The 17,833-nt window shown below is 47.7% G+C and overlaps 2 protein-coding genes across 2 annotated transcripts; one reads left to right on the plus strand and one right to left on the minus strand.

Moving 5' to 3' along the window:
• Positions 1-36: 36 nt before the first annotated feature.
• Positions 37-2,011, minus strand: LOC125534939. The gene is made up of 6 exons (XM_048697994.1): positions 1,513-2,011; positions 1,332-1,406; positions 1,093-1,221; positions 933-1,006; positions 575-668; positions 37-271 (listed from the first exon to the last, which is right to left on the minus strand). Exons 1-6 carry the CDS (start codon positions 1,791-1,793, stop codon positions 37-39), a joined length of 888 nt encoding a protein of 295 aa, XP_048553951.1. The 5' UTR covers positions 1,794-2,011.
• A 13,585-nt stretch (positions 2,012-15,596) lies between these two features.
• LOC125540943 (ABC transporter G family member 3-like) lies at positions 15,597-17,524 on the plus strand. Its single transcript, XM_048704461.1, has 4 exons — positions 15,597-15,933; positions 16,090-16,169; positions 16,537-16,823; positions 17,220-17,524. Exons 1-4 carry the CDS (start codon positions 15,885-15,887, stop codon positions 17,461-17,463), a joined length of 660 nt encoding a protein of 219 aa, XP_048560418.1. The 5' UTR covers positions 15,597-15,884; the 3' UTR covers positions 17,464-17,524.
• Positions 17,525-17,833: the final 309 nt, after the last annotated feature.

Raw genomic sequence — 17,833 nt, forward strand, 5'->3', positions numbered from 1 at the left:
TACATATGCAAACATATATATAGCACAAACAACAACTTATTCTGGAATCTGACTATCTGAGTGCACATTTATTGTTGTATGGATGATGGAGAGATACACAAATAACAAAATACCAACAAAATAACAGCAATACAGATGCACAATTGAAACAACACATGCTACAGACCGTAGATAATTAATCATAGACAGTGGAAAAATGAAGGAACAAGGTACTGCTTGAGCACTTACACAAACTTCGGCCGTGCAAAGCACATTTTGAAATCTCAAGCACCTGAAAATGAGGAAAATTTACTATAGTAAGAATTAAGAAAATCCAATTTCTGCATAGCTCTTGAGGGATGCTAGAAGCAACCTGATCTAACCTAGGTTCATGTTGTAACTAAACTGGGAAAACTAACATTGCATAACCAGATTAGAGATCCCCATGAGATTATTATCGATTTCTAACTACTGACGAGTGAGGGTTTCTTTAATTGAATATAAATCACTAGCACCAGGCAGTTCTCCATGAAAAGGTTAAATATGAGTTAAAGAGGAACTGGGTATATGACAAACAAATGACATATGATCGCACCTTGCATAAGATCCAAGTATGGTCCAATGATATGACAGTCTGGAATACTGTTGGGCTATGTTCTCACTGAGGTAAACGGAACTCATGATTTTATCTGCATAGATTATAGTTAGACTTGAAGATAATTTCAATCGCTACAACTAACAACAAGCATAACATAAAACTATTCTTGGCTAGAAAACAAATCAGCCCATTGCTCATGTTGTTAAGATAGTTGTTTACTGTGATGAGTAAATAACCAAACGATGTCAAGCATAACAAATATTCCCTCCGATCAAAAATAAGTATCATGGTTGACCCTGGCACTTATTTTGGATCGGAGGGAGTACTTAAGGAGGAAGAGGTTTTATATATTCACCTGACATACTTAGCTCACCAATACGCCCACAAAATAAAGGAAGCAACGCAGCCTCTGCAGCTTCGTCCAGGCACCTGTGAAAGGGTAAAAATAAGTGACAAAGTCAGTCCAGAATGAACAGATTAACGATTAAACCATCTGTAATTGTTTGATAACATACTCTTGCAAATGCTTTTCCCAGTACAGCTGCTGCCAATCTACAGTAACCAAGTTATCATGTCCAGTGTTATCATGGAGGGGCCAGCGAGATTCGAACAATGCCTGCCATGCAGTGCTGAAGTCTTCACACCTGCGAGCATCAACATTATCAAATACTTGAAGAGTATTCTCTTGGCCGAGGTCTTCTAACAAATATTCCTACAACACCTGACTTATTGGTGTGTACTAGATGAGTGTCACCTTGAACGTTTTGTCCCACGTCTATTGCCGTCGGCCTCTCCGAATCGATCAGTAAGGGAAGTAGAAGAGCAGCATCTAGGATGGGCAATTCGAAATGCAAAGTGATTAGCCAATTTCTCTTTGAAAATGTAAGAAGATACTGTACTAAAAGGAGGGAAGGACAGGGAGAGGGGTAGGGTACCGGGCATGGGCGCCGTGATGGAGCAGTTCGAGAGCGAACGGCGGCAGAGAAGACGCCAGCTGGTGGAGAAGCTCCCAGGGCAGCGCCTCCGCGACCTGCTCCGGCGCGAGGTGGCCGCCACCCCCCTCCTCCTCGTGCTCCTGGACGAACCCGTCGAACTGAGCGCCGCACCCACCAGATCGACCCGCGCCGGCTGCGTCGGCGGTGAGATGCGCGGCGACCGCTTGCAGGCACAGCGACAGCAGAGTGGGCGGCACCGCCTTCGCGCCGACAGCAGCCATCTCTATCCCCTATCCCGCGCTGCTTATAGTTCGGAAATTGTGGAGCTTAATATCTAATCTGAGCTTCCATCCTGGGCTCCTGGCCTTCAGGGAATCCGGCGACGGCGAGTCGCCGGCGAGGCGAGGCCGGCGGCTGGTGGCAGAGGTCAGAGCCGCAAAGGGGAATCGCAGAAGTGAGGCACTCGACTCGCCGGGTTTTTTTTTTTTTGAGGGGAGGCACTGGATTGCTGGGCTTTCCTTTTCGTTTCAGCCCATCTCTTATTACGAGCTGAGCCAAAATCCCAGCGTAGTCCAAGACCCACCCTGTCCACTACATCCGCCAGCTGGCGAAAGGTTGCCGAGTTTTTTTCTTTCTATTTTACCTTTTTTTACGAATTTTGAAAAAGCTTTAAACAATACTCAGGAACATGAAAAATATTCAACATTTAGAGAAATATTATAAACTTGGAAATAAATGGGAATTTTAAAAATCTTCACAAATTAAAATATTCTCTTGATCCTAAAAAATATTATTTTTTGCATTTTTTATACTTCTGGATATTTAAAAATATATATTACAAAAACACTCCACATAAAATATTTGCAATTTCCTAATCAGCACTAGTAAAATGATAGATGTGTATAGGAAAAATATTCCTCATGTATAGAAAAATGCAATGTGTATAAAAACTTGATCATGTACTTAAAAATGTTAATCAACCATCCAAAAAATGGTAAATCATTTATTTTAAAAATATTAAATATGTATAAAAAATTTCCTGATGTATATACAAAAAATGTAGAACATATATTAAAAAATTTGACCATAAAATCATAAATTTTAAACAATGTATCAAAAAAATGCTAATCATATATTTCAAAAATACTAACTGCTCATATAAAATGTTCCTGGTATATACCAAAAAATTAGTCATGAAACAAAAATATATGAAAATGGTATGGAAAAGGTAGTCATGAAAGCAAAATATGAAAAATGATAATCATCTACTTCACAAATGTTAAACATGTAAAAAAATGTTTCAGATGTATACCAAAAAATGTAGAAATTCTCTTAAAAAATTGAACATAAGAACATAAATTCAGAATAAATTCTCATAGTACATAAAATAAACTTAATAATATATTTATAAAATATTAATAATATAATAAAATTGTTGATGATATATAGAGAAAATGTAAAATGTGTGCGAAAAAATATTCATCAAACATAACTTTTTAAATATTAATCATGTATTTGCAAAATGTTAAACTTGTATACAAATATTTTTATTATTTACTTAAAATGCACAAATGTGTATGAAGATAGTAGATTGTTTGAAGAGAAAAATATGAACAGAAGCATTGAAAACCGAAGAAGCGAAAGAAAGAAACAAAAGAAACACCTCAGAAAAGAAGAAAAATAGATAACCCGAAGAAAACCGTGAAAATTCATGAGGAAACTAAGAGAAACCAAGAAAAAAATACAAACCAAGACAAACATATAAAACTGATGAAAATAAGAAACAAGATACCCGAAGAAAAAAAAGTGAAAAGAAAAAGAAAAACCAAGAGAACAAAATAAAACCAAAAAAGCAAAAGACAACAAGAAAATCGGTGAATAAAAAACAAAGGAAAATACAAAACAAATCCCAAAAAAAGACCGGACCCCAAAAGTGAAAACCGAAGAAAGAAATCTACACAAAAAAGACAGAAGAAAACAGAAACGAAACTAGCTAACGAAAACCCAACGAACTGTCGAACGAAAACTTGAGTGTGCTCCTAGCCAGTGGCCAGCAAGCGGTTGTGTCTCGTCGCCGACGCGGTTTTGAGCCTTTGCTCGGACGTTGTTGTCTCACATTGTCCTTTTTATTTTAAAAAAAAATGTACGGACTTCTCTACCTGGTAGTCTAGTTTTTTTTTCCTGTCGAACGAAATCGAGCCAATGAAAAAAAAGATATAAATAGGCCGGCCCAATAGCTACAGTGCAGGGACAAAGCTTTGGGCAAGACGAGCGCAAGATATAGCTCTCGCGGTCTCGGTTTAGTGAGGCAAGCTCCCCTCACCTACAACGATGTTTACTAGGTTAGAGCATCTCTAGCAGATCCTATAAAAGCAGTCAAATGTTCGTATTTAAGGTACAGGCTGGAAAAAAACGCCCGAATAGATTATGTAAAATAGCATATCCCCTAAAAAAATTACAGTCTCCCGAATATTAGAGCTCCCATTCGTCCTATATAGAGGATTTCAGCCCTTTTTTGAGGATCCTGTAAAACTGGACAACACCGGAGCAGGGGGCCTCGCGACGCCGACAACTAGTAGCAAGCAGGTGGAGGAGCTCGCCTGTGGCCGGCCGGAGCATCGCCGGAGCACACGGCGGACCGGAGCATCGCCGGAGCAAGCAGCGGGCTAGAGCGCTACCGGAGCATCACCGGAGCATTCTGGTCGGAGTTCAAGTTCGTCCATGCGTGTGTACCGGGGAAGAAGAAACGCGAGGAGAAAATGAAGAAAAAAGCAAAGAGGGATCTGTTCCGTCCGATGTCTCGCGGTACTGTATATTCATTTTAGTGAGCTCGTGTACTGTTTTTTAATGGTAGTGCTTGACGGGATTTGCAAGAGATGCTCTTAGCCCATGCGAAGGAAGACATGAGCGTACCCCTAGCCTGGCACACATACACATGTTTTTTTTGTTTTCGTCCTCACATACTTTTTTCATTTTCCCATTACTTTTAGAAATGCGGTAAAAACATATAATTAATAAAAAAAACCTATTCAAAATGTCCGATGTGTATCTAGAATTTCGTTCATGCGGCTTTAAAAAGTGTTCGCACATAAAGTTCATACATTTATAGAAGTGTTTGTACCATTCAATTAAAACAAAATTAAAAAAGACTTGTACAAATTTACCAAGAAATATTGATGATATATTAAGAAAATGCTACCATTTAAAATTTTGCTCATATCACTTAATAAGTTAACATGTCTAAAAAAAGTTAACATGTCTACGTTTTGTCATTAAATATAACTTCATTAGCGCAATTCTATAAAAATATTAATGAAATATAAAATATATACACTCCTTTTTTTACATAAAAACATGAAAGAAAAACTTATAAAAAGTAAAAGATGATAGGTATAGAAAAGAGGAAGGAAAAATGAACGGCATTGAGTGTGACCCCAATTCATCACAGGAAGTTGATCATACAGTCATCAAACCCAAGACTGTATTATCACTGGGGCCTCATCCCTCGATCAGATACTCAGCTTGATCCTTGCTCTGTGAAGGAAGATTTCATGAAATATGTCATCAGTGATGTCTATGGAAAGGTGAAATGTAGAAACTCAGAGCTGACGTTGTCCATCGTTGGCGCATCAGAGCTGCCAAAAAGCATGTACAATGACTCATTTTACTCTCGGCACCTGCACCAGTATGGGGTGGGCTACCAGGCAGCAGATGACTGTTGGAGTACAATTGGCTAGGATATTGCTGGATCATCTGGCACATACTCTTTTGCATCTTTTATTCTGATCATCGGGCGGATACTCATCATGTCTGTGGGTTTCTTCTCATCTCCTTACTGCCCCTAGCAAAGGGAATCTGAAGATCAGGGTATTCTTTTATTAGCTCCCAGGTGTACTAAGATGATGAAACTGACTTGGTTCTGCTCTGATGGTTATTCAAGCGCATGTGTAGTACTGGTCAGTATATTTGGCATAGCGTCTGACAAAAAGAAAGAAAAAAAAATGGCATAGTGGCTTATAGCAGTAGAATGTAAAATGTAGGCTATTATTCCAAAAAAAAATATGTAGGTTACATGGCTCACACCTGCCAAGCGGAAGCCCCGGTGGAAGGGTTACTGGAAACCTATTGAAGATGGGGAGGCAAACCAAAAAAAGAAGGTAAAATGTCTGCATGAACGCTGTCCAAGTGCGGGTTTCTGCTGTGAATTTTGATGCCTGCTGGGTGCAAATCACCCAAGGTGCCTGCAATGTATAGTTGATCTTGTCAGTAGTATGTGCTGTTACATTTTGCAAGCAGAACAGCCCTTGCCACTGAACAATTCTTTTTGTGTAACTGATAACTACCCGACTCCGAAGTGCCTGATCTGATGGGGTGTTACTGAATAATAATAAACTGTAAAGTGAAAAACCAGTTGAAACCTGTATGTGGTCTTGTTTCTGGTGCAGAGGTGGATGATGTTTTGTACGTATTTGGTATTGATGATGATGGTGATGGTGATACTGTTTAGCATGATGGTATTTTGTTGCTGCGTACATGGTCCAGGGCCGGCGTTCAGGTGAGAGGAGATGCATTTGGTCCAGGCCATCATGGCCTTGGCTCGTAGGTGTATGTGTGCCGTCATAGTATTTGCGTCACGCCTGATGACCCAGCGTAGCTCTTGGGATCATTCTATTTTTGAGATCCGAAGTTTGCGCATCATAGACAAGAGACCCACCCTGCAAACTCCAGAAAATTCGGCTGCACGTTCTCTGACTTTACTGAATCAGCTGCCAAGTTTGTGCATATGTTCTTAAATTCAGTTACTGCCAAGTCTGTGGATATGCCGTTAAATCGAAGGGGGAAAAAGCGTGTAGATATGTTTGCCATGGAAAGGGGAACGGCGAGAGCGATACGGCAGAGGTGAAAGCGGGAATTCACTCACGTTGTGTGCGTACATGGTCGTTGTCGCATGGTGGTGATGGCACAGGGCCACGCAGCCGCGCCTCCAGGCCACGGCGAGCGGCGTCGCGGTCACCTACGGCGGAACAGAATCATCGGCAGCTTTTGGCGTGGCGAGTAACATGCACGGCCAGCCACTAGCCATTCCATCCATCGGTGGCCTGGCCCGGAGCCATCTCACTCAGCTGCGCACATGCGCTGAGCAGCCCACCACGTCCGGCTGATCCCGACGCGCCCCCTCGCCCGCGCCACACGAGCTCACGAACGCAGCTAGGGCAGCACATCACTGCACAGGGGAAGCCGGTCGACGAACCGCGGCGCGCACGCTCCCTCAATCAGCCTGGCAGGGCGCGCCCGGTTACACACCGCACGTACCGGCCAGCGCGCGCCGAGGCCATGCCCACGCATGCTGTGCTCGGGATGCGTGAGTGACGCGTACGTGGGCGCGTGCATGCAGCCAAAGCATACGTGATGGCAACCCGGGCGAGAGCGCGCACGCGGCCGGCAGGTCTCGCTCGCACTTGCACGCACCGAGCAACAGGACAGAGCTCGACGACGACGCGGCCGGGCCGGTGCATATGCGTCCGAGGGAGCATGCACGGAGTGGAGCGGAGAAACCCGGTACTGCTGCACATGCGTCCCTTGCGCGCACCAGCCGGCAGTGCCCGCCGGTGGCGCGGCGCGTGCAGCCGAAGCATACGTGATGGCAACCGGCGCGCGAACACGCACGCGGCCGGCAGGCCTCTCGCTCGCACGGACAAGCAGGACACGACTCGCGCGCGTACGTCCGCCGCCCGGCCGTGCCCTGCCCGTACCTGGCGCGGCCGCCCGGCCGCTCGACGCGACGGCCCGACAGGCACACGGGCGCGTGCCGCGCCGGCCGACCGCGTACGTGCAGCAGCGTAAATGCACGCTCGTACGTACTCCATTGGCGATTTACGTGCTCGCGTACTGATCTGGCCGGCGAAGGTCCCGGTCGGGCGACGGGCGACGGCGCATTAGCTTGACGCGCGTGGCAAGTCGACCGTGGTGGATCCATGATCACGGACGGACGCGTGAGTGCGTGCACGGAGCGAGAGTACCGTTGGTGGTACGCTGCCGCGGCTGCCTGCACGTACAGATTTATGTGCCCTAGCTAGCTTTAGCCTCCCTCATTAGCTGCGCGGCATCTGCATGTTCCGGTAGTCCAAGTACAGATTTATGTGCACTTTGTCTCGACGCCGATCCACCTGCCCTCGTCCGCTAGCCGCTACTATAACTAGCTAGCTCAGCTCAGCTCCATGCATGGACGGCCCCAAACCAACTCGTGCGGTGCATAACTCGCTGCCTGTACGTACATAGATAGATATAAAAATGGAGTTAAATACGTTGGAGGCGCCTGAACTTGTCCTCCGCGGTTAATTTAGTGCCTAAAGTTGTAAAATACATGAAATAGATGCCCTACCTTGTCCGAACATGCAAATGTGGTGCCTTCACTCGTATCCAGAACTTGCTGTAAATTTGTGTTCTTGTCTACTCTTCGAAGTACACAATAATGAGAATGGAAAAAGATTTAAATAAAAAATATTTGCACATTGATAATTGTATTTTTCATATGTGAAATTTTACGTGTTATGAAGCTAAACATGAACTTGAAAAAAGTAAAAGAAAATTGCAGAGTGATACGTGGATTGTATTTACATGGCTTTCTAGCTAAGAGTTGAATTCGAAGCATAGTTCGGGTGGCTGGGCGGATCGTGCCGTCGTTGAACATGATGTGCCAAGTTCAATGCCCCTCCATGGAGTTCTTTTTCATATTATTTCTCGCTATCATACGGTGTTTTCTTTTTTGACGTGAAACACGGGAGTTTTATTGCATGAAAGAAATTCGGTTACACTCAGCCCTAAGGCTGCTTACAATGAAGGATGGACAGTTATCCATCCAACACTCAAATACCGCTAAGGAAGTAGCATGTTTGGCACAAAGGTCGGCCGTGCCGTTGACATCCCTACTAACATGTTGCACCGAAAAAGAAGCAAAATTTGCAGCTCTCTCCCTGATTTCCTCGAAGATAGGCGTCACAATAGATCTTGTATTATGACACGAAAGCCATATGTTAACCACCTCTAAACAGTCGACCTCCATCACCACATGCGAGAAGCCCCTCAATTGGGCAAAAATAACTCCCTCGCGTAGCGCAAGCACTTCGGCAATGAAAGGGTCAATGATACCAGGTAGAGGTTTGCTCCATACGCCCAAAACGGAGAGGGGGGGGGGGGGCGGAGGGGTTGTATAAAAATTCTCAGTTGCAGGCCACCCAGTGCTTCTTAGCCATCGACAGGTGGGCCACTGTCACATTTGTACCACGCGGGCTGGTCGTACGCCCGGATAAAATGGGGGCACATTATTTGCACGGTCGGACAAGTTCGAGCATCAATTTCACATATTTTGCAACGGGATTGCTAAATCTCAGTCGATTAAGACTTAACCAAGTCTCAGTCGATGTTATATCCACATGGTCTTACGTGGAGATTTGTGCATTTTATTTTCTTTCATACATGCTATGCCATTTGACTTAGACTTGGTTAAGTCTCAGTCATCTGAGATGTAGCCACACACATTTTGCAACTTTAGACACTAAACTGACCGTGCAAGACAAGTTGAGGCACCTTCGGTGTATTTAACTCATAAAGATGTATACTAAATTCCTATCATGAACCCGAAAGCATACCGTCACCCCTTCTTCCATTGACAAGGTGCTAAATACATGGAGTGTGGATAGAACGGGTTGTTTCTCCCAGTGCAGATGAAGAGGGCGGTACAACTACAATGGCAATGCCAGAAGGCTGGTGAAAATTGCCGGTGACCTGCAGAAAAAGTAAACTGCTTCCCGCAAAATAAACGCGCGGAAAAGATCCTTTCCGGTTTTGGATGCTGTTCTTCGTCTGTCATGATCGGGACCGCGCGCTCCGGGAGCGTCTGCCCCGGCCGCGCGTCTACGCCGGCCGGGCGATGTGATATGCAAGAAAAGATGCGTGCACCGTAGTCGCACAAAACCATCACGATTATTGGTCCTGATCGATCAGCCCCACGATCAAGTCTCACGTCTCCGTCGAGATTGCGATCGCGATGAATCCGGGCACATGCACGAAAGACGAAACACGAGGCCATAGCTATGCTAGGCCGGTCCTCAACGTTAACACCATCATAGTCACGTACTGCTGGCTGCTGCTACAACTTGGCCAGTACGTGCGTGCCTGCGTGCGTGCGTGGTAACAGGAATGATCGTACTCTTCTTCTTAGTACTAACGTTTTGTTTTGCTCCATACGACTGATGGGTACGGCTAGTGAAAATTGCCGATGACCTGCATGCTTACATGGAGCATGGATAGAACAGGTTGTTTCTCTCAGTGCAAATGAAGAGGGCGATGCTGATGCAATTGCAATGCAAGAAGGGCGGTGAAAATTGCCGTGACCTGCATGCTGCGAAATATATGTAGTGCGGATAGAACAGGTTCTTTCTTCCGGTGCGGATGAAGAGGGCGGTGCAACTGCAATTGCTATGCAAGAAGGCCGGTGAAAATTGCTTGTGAGGTGACCTGCAGGAAAAAAAATGAAAGCTGGTTCTCGCAAAACAAATGCACGGAAACGATGGTGCTCTTCGTCTGCCACGGTCGGGACCGCGAGCGCCTACGCCGGCCGGGCGTCTGACCGGGCGATCCGGCGATGTGATGTGCAAGAAAGATGTGTGTACCGCAGTCGCACAAAGGCATCATGATCATCGGTCCTGGTCGACGATCAAGCGACACGCCGGGCACGTACGTACGCCTCCGTAGAGAATGCGATCGCGATGAACCCGGGCACATGCAAGAAGAATGATGGAACACGAGGCCGTAGCTTAGGCTTGGCTAGGCCGGTCCTCGAGGTTGACACCATCCTAGTCGCGTACCGCTGGCTGCCGCTACAACTTGGCCGTGCACGCACGTCCAGCGGATCGGTCCAAGTATATGTGCCGTGCACGCAGTTAGCCAGTCACACTTCACCCATCTACAACGAATCGTGGGGTGTGCGTGTGATACGGAGTGAGTTGTCGACGGGAGACGGTGTCCCGGAGTAAAACGCGCCAATTCTCAACAACAACAACAACAACAACAAAAGGCACCGGAGGCCCTAATTGTTTCTGGTACGTGCTTCGCATGCAGTATGTCTCAAGTCAAACTATAAAGCTACCACATGGAACTCATGGGAAGCAATCCAAACTCGATGGTGAAAAAAAAAACAGTAAAGCTTTTGAAAAGAAGAACCGCAAAGTCGAGATCGTCACCAAGCGTCATCGTCATCACTCCTCCACGAGCCAGCGACCCGATCCGACTTCACCGTCGACTTTCGCCAACGAAATCCTCGTCGCCACATACGCCGAAACCCATGCCGGCCAATGCCAAACAGTCGACTGCCGGTGCGGCTCCTAGACAGTTGCGACCGAGAAGACCACCAAAAGGCAAAAAAAAAATGAACGGAGTTGGCGTCAACCAACACCTCCTCGAAGACCACCAGCCACTTGTCATCGTCACCACCTAGCATCCAGGGCAGCTTTAACTCCGCGACGGCATGGCGAGCCGTAGAAGAGACTTGTCGAGCACATCGGGGGAGAACGGACAACCAAAGCCTTGCTCCGCCTCTGCATCGCTGATCACTAGGGCTGTATATATGTAGCACCTGGGTTCACGTAATGTAAATTTGCAGAGTTAGAGCAACTCCAACGGGCCGACCCAAACGGACAGCGATTTCGTCCTCTTTTTGTTCGTTTGGGTCGGCCGCCCGCCCGGCGTCCATCGTGTTTTTCATATGGGTCGGCAGCGTGCCCAATGCGCCGACCTATATGTGCAGGCGTGACCGGCTGGCCGCCTAATTTTGCATTGCATTCTCACATATGGTGAAATGAAAATTTAACAAACAAAAGAGTCCGCCCAAATAAATAGTATAGTTTACAGGCCAAATAAAAATAAAAATGTTTCACATAGTTTTGCAAAATGAATAAAAAAGATACATCTATTGGTTGCCAACATGAGTCCACATATACTCAACCAAATTATTTTGCAGTTGCACGTGAGTTTTCCAATCACGCATGTCTTCATGAAACTGAGTGAACTGCTCAAATGTTGCCGCTACTCCATGCTCAGGCACAACATTCTCACCCTGAAACTGAAACCCTTGATCGTACAGACGTTCCGGGCGCTCGTCTTCTACGATCATGTTGTGCATGATCACACAAGCAGTCATCACCTCCCATAGTTTCTGCGTACTCCAAATATTAGAAGGATACTGAACGATGCCCCATCGAGATTGCAAAACACCAAAGGCACGCTCGACATCCTTTCTAGCACTCTCTTGCTCTTGGGCAAATCTTTTCTTTTTCTCTCCGACAGGGTTGGGTATTGTCTTGACAATAGTGGTCCACTGAGCATAGATACCGTCACCCAGATAATACCCTTTGTCGTAGGTGTGGCCGTTGACAGTAAAGTTCACTGGTGGGCTGTTGCCTTCGGCAAGCCTAGCAAACACCAGCGAGCGCTGAAGCACGTTGATATCATTGTGTGATCCAGCCATGCCAAAGAAAGAGTGCCAGATCCAGAGATCTTGAGACGCCACAGCCTCTAGTATGACAGTGCAAGCCCTGACATGTCCCTTATACTGCCCTTGCCAAGCAGAAGGGCAGTTCTTCCACTCCCAGTGCATGCAGTCTATGCTGCCAAGCATCCCCGGGAAGCCCCTGCTAGCATTCATCGCCAACAAATGGGTTGTATCTTCAGCTGTCGGCTCTCTCAAGTACTCAGGGCCAAACACAACAATCACAGCCTTGCAAAACTTATACAGGGACTCTAGGCATGTAGACTCGCTCATACGGACGTACTCGTCAATTAGATCACCGGGCACTCCGTATGCAAGCATTCGGATGGCGGCAGTGCATTTCTAATAAGAGGAGAAACCAATCTTGCCGACGGCATCCTCTTTGCACTCGAAGTAGTCATCATAGCCGACCACTCCCTCTCTAATACGGTTGAAAACATGCCTACTCATACGGAACCGGCGGCGGCATTTGTGATGTTTGAACAACGGGTTTGTTGTATCAAAGTAGTCCTTCCAGAGAAGGAAATGCCCGCTCTCCCGATTACGATTCAACGCCGGAAGGTGGCCCGGAATGGAGCCACGGAACAACGGCTGCTGGTTGTTGAGGTGGTGATGGACCAACACAGCAGCCAATATCTCCTCCTCGTCGTCGGACGAATCGTCGGAGTTGCAAAGGAAATTGTGGAAAAAGAACTCGTCGGCGGAGTCCATTTTCATACCTTGGCAAACTGTCGAACAACTTGCGGGCGTCGAAGAAGGAGACAGCCGGCGAGGGGAGACGCGACGCCCACAGACTAGCTAGCTGCCCGGCCGGCGTCCGACGAGGGTGACGGCGTCCGACGAGCGTGTCGGTCGTCTGTGACTGGGGCGGCGAGGCATCTTTTTGGTCGCGGGGCGGCTGGGCGTGGGGGAAACAGCGGCGGGGAACCAGCTTGCTCCCTGGCGGCAAAACGGCGGCGGTGGGCGACTGGGGGCAGGGGCGGCGTTGCTGGGCGGATGTGAAGGCGGCGGCAGCTACAAGAGTCACCGGCAAAATGAGCGGCGGCGTCGGTGACGGAGGAGGCGGGGGCGAGGGTTGCTAGTTGGCTGGGGAGAGGGAAGGCCAATGTGCCACAGACAAGCGGGCCCGGGGACAGGAGTAGGCGAGCAAACACGCGTCCTTCGTGTGTCCGTGGCGACGCAAATCAGGCTAAAAATTGGCCGAAAATGGGTCGCCCGCGACGAAAAACGGACGCGCGTCCGTTTGGGTCGGCGCATTGGGCCTCTTTTTCTATCCGCGCCAACCCAAACGGACGGCCGCGGATGAAGTGGATCGCCCCATTGAAGTTGCTCTTAGCCGCATGAAAACAGCATGATTAGGGTCGTGATCATCGCCCCATGATCAAGTGTCACGCTCATCCGTTCCCCGCGCATGTACGTACGGCCTCAAGATTGCACAGAGAAACACGAGCCGCTGGTCCACGCCAGCAGTGTATTTCAGGCTCCACGACAAAATAAAATGTGATGATTTCGCTTCCTGGAGACTGGAGTACGAAATAAACAGCATCATAATTTGGGGTGCAGTACACTGTACACGTACTGGTACTCCAACCACAACCGATGGAGTGGTGTCGCTTCCCGGCAGCATCCATCAGCAGTAACCCCGTCAGTACCCATATACAGTGTAGCAAATTGGTACGGTACGATAACTCGTACTACCACGCTTGTCCAAATCTCCGTTCAACCTTGTCACGTCGCCCTCGCGCACGTAATAAATACTACTCCATCGTTCTTAAATGTAAGTGTTATTATAGATTTCAATAAGAATTAGTACATACGAAGCAAAATAAATGAATCTATACTTTAAAATACGTTTCTATACATTCGTATGTAATGCCTATTGAAATTTTTTAAAAAATTTATATTTACAAACGGCACGAGTACTTCCTTCTATGTATATTAGGTTAGGTGTCGTTGATTTATTAGTTTATGGATCAAAGAGAGTATAAGATAACATGCGCGTACCACCTGTCTATAAGAAAAGCTCTTCTTCTCCCGTCGGCGCCGCCGCTAATCCACCCCATCTTCGATGGCCTCTAGGCCATGGAGGTGCGTAGGATCTCCCCCCCCCCCCCCCCCAGCGGCGGGAGGGATCCCGATCTCATTCTTGTTAGATTCAGCGTCTGGGTTAGAGCTGTGTAGCGGCGGCGCTGTCCCTTAGTAGGAATAATATTTCCCACGTTCTATCCCCGTCCCGATGGTGCGTCTAGCATCGCCGGAGGGCGTGTGGTGGTTTGTCTCCGTCGGATCTCACGGGATTCGGTCGGTGCCGGTCTTCGGTGGATCCTTTGGATCCGGTCTTTGTTTGGATTTTTACAGGTTTGACCCTTTTGATCTACGACCTTCTTCATCGATGATGATTTTTTACTCTGGTGCGTACTACAACAAGGTTTGCCCGGCTTCGGTGATGGAGGGACAATGATGGCGGCGCGCCTTCGGCTCGCTCCAATGTTTGTAGTCGTCGCTAGGTGATCCACGGACATGGTTGTCATATTTTTACATCTGTTGTTCTTTGTACTGTCATGATTGAAGGTGAATAGATTGAAAGATTCTTAAAAAGAAAAACGAGTGAGGAGGTGAAGCCATTCATCCTCACACGACGTTTTTCTTTTGTTACGAAAGGGTGTAAATAATTGACCGACGTAATGAGCCACCTAATCAAGGAGAAACTAACTAAGATGTGGATATACATGGCCAGATTCCTACCGGCTCACCTCATGTAGCTTAACCACTACTAAGACTTGCACTTTCCTGCTAGCTACACGAACGAGCACGGATCATGGCACCGGCGAGGGAGGGAGCGTGCGTGCACCGCACCGGCCGGTTTGTCCGTGTTTCGGGTGGTGCGACGGGAGGCCACGTACGTCGGCCGGCGGCAAAGCACGGCGCGTTTCCAGCCCGGGGGTCGTTTTCGGCGCACGTTGTGGGCTCTGCTGCCGCTGCATGCATGCATGCATGCCTCTTGACTTTCCTTCCCGCCCGTCCTCTTCCGCCTTCCGTTTTGTCATGGAGACGAACGAACATCCTCAGGCGACGGCACGGGCCCCGGCCCCGCACGTCAGCGAGAGCGGGAGCGGCAAGGAGTAAAGGCAAGGGACAATGCCACGCCGACGGACCTGGGCAGAGAAGGTAGTAACGGAAAGAGAGGAGCGACACGACATGCCCTGCCCCTGGCCTGGCCTGGAGCCCATGCATGTGGGCATTCCACATGCATGGGGTACGTACCACCACCTTGGACGAAATTTGTAAAAAATTTGGAGAGTTAAAAGCATTGGGAGTCTTACGACTTGTTCTCAACGTGATGCTTTAATCCTAAAACTTGCATTTTGAGTTTATGCAGTCCTAGAACTTGCATCAAATGTGCAAATTTAATCCTGACGAATCACAGAGCGGCAAGTGGACGCTTGGGTCCCGACCCGGTCAGTGCGCGGCATTTTGCAACGAGGCCCCTGCCTTTGGTTCGAATCAACTCATAGGATACGAAAACACCTGAATTAAAGAATGCAACTTGGGCATAGCCATCGTCGACGCCATCACCGTCGACGCCGCCGCCCACGACTCCTCCTCCTCCATCCACCTCGCCTCCGCCTCCGCCGCCAGCAGCGCCTACCCGTCCCCGTCCCCCTCCCTGCCGGCGCCCTCCGCGTCCGGCTCCGGATTCCGGGAGCGCAAGGTGGCCGACGTCGCGCTCGTCTGGAAGGAGCTCAGCGTCTCCGTCCGGGACGGACGGCGCCGCGTCGTCAGGGGCTCCAACGGCTACGCCCTGCCCGGCACCCTCACCGTCGTCATGGGCCCCGCCCGCTCCGGCAAATCCACCCTCCTCCGAGCCATCGCAGGTTACAGATTCTTGCCTCGCCCTCACTCCACTGCTCCACTCTGCTGCTTTGACTGAATTTGAGCTTCTGTTACTGACTCATGTCACACTCCACTCCACTCCACTCCACTAGTAACTGAATTTGAGCTCACTAACTGATGCCACTAGCTGCTCTCAGGGAGGCTGCGCGGCGCCGAGCGGATGTATGGCGAGGTCTTTGTCAATGGCGTCAAGTCACCATTACCATATGGATCATATGTAAGCTCTTTCTTCCGCACACAAAATGCACAATCCTGTTGAGAAATGTATGCTCTGTTAAATCAAGCATCTTCAGACTGCTGTCAACTTCTGCCTCGTATTTGTCAGATTTCATTGCTTTGATGGCCATTTACAGCTTCCACTTATCACATTCATTACTACTCCACTTAGCCGGGTGTCACTTATCAATCTGATCATGTCACACCGAACAACTGAATTATCTATGATATGACCAATTGCTTCTATGTTCTATCTAGCCGATCTTCCGTCAGTGCATATGCTTACGTTGCTAAAATGTTGATTTGCTGCTGATGCTAGCACTGCATGCCATGGATTGTTTATGTCCTGTTCCTTGGAGCGCTTGTAGGGGTATGCTGACCGGGACGATGTGCTAATCGAATCTCTCACAGTACGGGAGATGCTGTACTACTCGGCGCTCTTGCAGCTCCCGGGCGTCTTCTCTTCGAAGAAGTCATTTGTGGAAGATGCTATCGCGGCCATGTCGTTGGGTGACTATGCTGACAAACTCATTGGTGGACACTGCTTCACAAAGAGGCTTCTGACTGGCGAGAGGAGGCGGGTCAGCATTGCAAGAGAGCTTGTGATGAGGCCACATGTTCTGTTCATCGATGAGCCTCTGTATCACCTTGACAGGTTGTTTCTCTTCTCCATAATTACCTTTTTCTGACGAAAAGCAGCCAGTGCTGATTTCATTTAGTAAGAGGAAGAGCCAAGAGTAGCAGTAGCAGTTACAAGTGTGTAAGCAAAATAGAGAGCAAGAAAGGAAAGAAAGACCATAATTACATTTTGCTTGTTTGTTTTCCTTTAGTAAAAATAGCACCTGTTATGTATGCGTGTGGTTGTGTCCTGCATTCTGAGGAAAACGTCAGTCTAAGCTTTTTCAGTCTGCTAAGAACGAGAGTGTTGTGTTTTATGAAGGATGGGTGTTAACACGATTGGTGCACTCTTGCTTCATAGCTTGTATCTTTGAACGTTGTAGTATAACTGCAGATTAAATTACACCGTGTAACTTCTCTTCTTTTGATGCAGTGTTTCTGCACTCCTCTTGATGGTAACACTGAAGAAACTTGCCAGCATTGGGTGCACAGTCATCTTCACAATGTATCAAAGTAGCACGGAGGTTTTTGGACTTTTCGATCGGATTTGCTTGCTTTCAAATGGGAATACCCTCTTCTTTGGGGAAACATTGGCTTGCCTGCAGGTGAATAAGTGTTTCTCTGTAGTATTGTTTATTGACTCTGCCAAGGACATTTTACATGCATTATCAATTTAAATTTACCACGAGTGAAACGGTGGTATCCAGTAATGGGACAGAACTAACTTTTTATATATTTTTTAGACTAGATACAGGGCTGTTAATCGAGTGGGATGCTATTTGCTTGATCCACTTAATCACCGATGGCTATGCCCAAGTTGCATTGTTAGGAAAGAAACAAACCCGCGCGATATAGATCACATACATCGGTCGGGGGGGGGGGGGGGGGGGGGGGGGGGGGGGGAGACCATGGTATCCTAAAAAATTAATTCAGGTGTTTTCGTGTCTTGTGGGTTGATTCAAACCAAAGGCAGGGGCCTCTTTGCAAAATGTCGTGCGCTGACCGGGTCAGGACCCAGGCGTCCGCTTGTCGCTCTGTGGTTCATCA

The sequence above is a fragment of the Triticum urartu genome, chromosome 2, assembly GCF_003073215.2.
Source record: "Triticum urartu cultivar G1812 chromosome 2, Tu2.1, whole genome shotgun sequence".
In the NCBI taxonomy this organism is placed as follows: Eukaryota; Viridiplantae; Streptophyta; class Magnoliopsida; order Poales; family Poaceae; genus Triticum; species Triticum urartu.

What these genes read in the sequence shown, in the direction of transcription:
- LOC125540943 (XM_048704461.1), top strand. Translation starts at nt 15,885, where the DNA reads ATGGGCCCCGCCCGCTCCGGCAAATCCACCCTCCTCCGAGCCATCGCA. An exon ending in CCTCCTCCGAGCCATCGCAG is followed by an intron (nt 15,934 to 16,089) that starts GTTACAGATTCT and finishes AGCTGCTCTCAG; the next exon opens with GGAGGCTGCGCGGCGCCGAG. An exon ending in CATTACCATATGGATCATAT is followed by an intron (nt 16,170 to 16,536) that starts GTAAGCTCTTTC and finishes GAGCGCTTGTAG; the next exon opens with GGGTATGCTGACCGGGACGA.
- LOC125534939 (XM_048697994.1), bottom strand. Translation starts at nt 1,793, where the DNA reads ATGGCTGCTGTCGGCGCGAAGGCGGTGCCGCCCACTCTGCTGTCGCTG. An exon ending in CATCACGGCGCCCATGCCCG is followed by an intron (nt 1,407 to 1,512) that starts GTACCCTACCCC and finishes TGCCCATCCTAG; the next exon opens with ATGCTGCTCTTCTACTTCCC. An exon ending in TGGGAAAAGCATTTGCAAGA is followed by an intron (nt 1,007 to 1,092) that starts GTATGTTATCAA and finishes ACCCTTTCACAG; the next exon opens with GTGCCTGGACGAAGCTGCAG.